Genomic DNA, 1659 nt, shown 5'->3' on the forward strand with positions numbered 1-1659 from the left:
CCTTTGCATTATACGTGTGGAAATGCTCTTATTTTCACAATTAAACAGCCTGGAGTTCTATTGTTTTACTTTGATTAAACTCTTTAAGAGCCCTTTAGTGACTGCTCACCAACTGTGTTTTTGTATTATTGAACATACGGCATCATTTTCTCTTTCCCCCTTCTGTTTTTGTATTATTGTATATTGAACATAAAGGTTTCTTTTTCATTTTATCTTTCTGCCATTTTTACATTGTTGATGATTGTACAGCACCTTGTGAATATTTCTATGAAAGTTGCTTTATAAATAAAACTTTACTTACTTTTGATGCACTGCACAGGTTTTTGATTTCATGATTTGTAGAGCACAAAGTGATTTTACCCCAGTTTGACCTTTTTATTATTGCTGTTTTTGATTAATGAATTCTTTATAAAATGAAAAAAAAAAGTTATCCTCACACAATATTGTTGGTTCTCCTGAGCCGATGGTCCCTAAAGGTTCTAGTTAATGTAGCTCTGCAAGGCAAACATGTTCTTTCATTCTGAAAGAAGCCCTCACCTCAAACAGGTATTTACAGGTGGTACTCAGGTTCATCACAGTAACCTAACATCACATTAAAAGTACAGGAAGAAGTGTCTGCAGACGTAAACCAAGAAAAGAAAAGTGACAAAGTTCTGTCTTCCACTGAGCTCAGGTTCTAAAGGTTCTAAAGGTTCTTCTCTTGTGTTTTACAGGAACATGATGATCTGTGAGAACAAGAACAAGCTTGTTCTGCTTCGTCCTCTTCTCCATGAGCTAATATGGCACTTTAAAGTCAATTTGAGAAATTTACAGGTTTAATTTAAAAATAAAGTTGATTTTCTTCTACAACATGACAAAGTTAAGACTGGAGCTGCTGTCCAACTCGTCTAATCAAACATGAGGAATCAGAGCAGAGGAGCACGATGATGCAGCTCTGAACATGTGTCCTGCAGCAGCTGGAGTGTATCAGTGTCAGCAGAGGAAACACCACCAGGTGGGCCCAGCTCTGGTTTCACTGCTCACTTTAGTCTGCTTCCAGGCTGAGCTGCCTGTGAGGAGCTCTGTCTCCATCAGGTCCAGCTGCAGACAATAAGACGAGTGTCTCCTCCCTGTCCACCTGCAGCAGTGGGTCTAATGGTGGTGACCGATGGACAGCACCAGAGGAATGAGGCAGCCCAGAACCAGAGCTCCCACCTCCACCTTGCTCAGTCCTTTGCCTCCGTTCCCTCCTGCAGCAGTGTGGCTGTGGCCRGTGCCCCCCACCTCCGGGAGGACGTGGACGGTTGCCACGTACAGGAAGGTGCCCGCAGAGAACAGCATGGCCACTCCTGTGGCGTTGACGTTTGACAGGGCCTCTTTGCTGCTCTGAGGTGGAAACAACAAGAACAACAATCAGAAGTGTTGTTGAGCACTGCCTAAACCTGGTCACTCTTGTTCTTTAGCAGCTTGTTTGAATAAAGCTGGACAATTTTACTAAATCAAACAGGATTCAAAATAATGATAATAGCTGCCACAGCTACTCAGCCACAGTAAAACACAACAAAGGTCATAACTCAGATGTTGATGTAAAATGTAGTGGAGCATTTTCCTGCATATAAATAATCATTTCTGATTGATTTCACTTGTTCCTATGACAACGGCTCAAAGAGGAAGAAAACC

General features: G+C 41.8%; 1 protein-coding gene across 1 annotated transcript in view; it reads right to left on the reverse strand.

Moving 5' to 3' along the window:
- Positions 1 to 354: 354 nt before the first annotated feature.
- The window catches only part of slc39a9 (solute carrier family 39 member 9), a 12459-nt gene continuing 11154 nt past the window's right edge, over positions 355 to 1659 (reverse strand). The window contains exon 7 of the mRNA XM_014032444.1: positions 355 to 1365. Coding sequence (XP_013887898.1) covers positions 1132 to 1365 — 234 coding nt within the window. The 3' untranslated portion in view covers positions 355 to 1131. The remainder of the gene's footprint in view (positions 1366 to 1659) is intronic.

Source organism: Austrofundulus limnaeus, unplaced genomic scaffold (genome assembly GCF_001266775.1).
Source record: "Austrofundulus limnaeus strain Quisiro unplaced genomic scaffold, Austrofundulus_limnaeus-1.0 Scaffold1452, whole genome shotgun sequence".
Taxonomy (NCBI): Eukaryota; Metazoa; Chordata; class Actinopteri; order Cyprinodontiformes; family Rivulidae; genus Austrofundulus; species Austrofundulus limnaeus.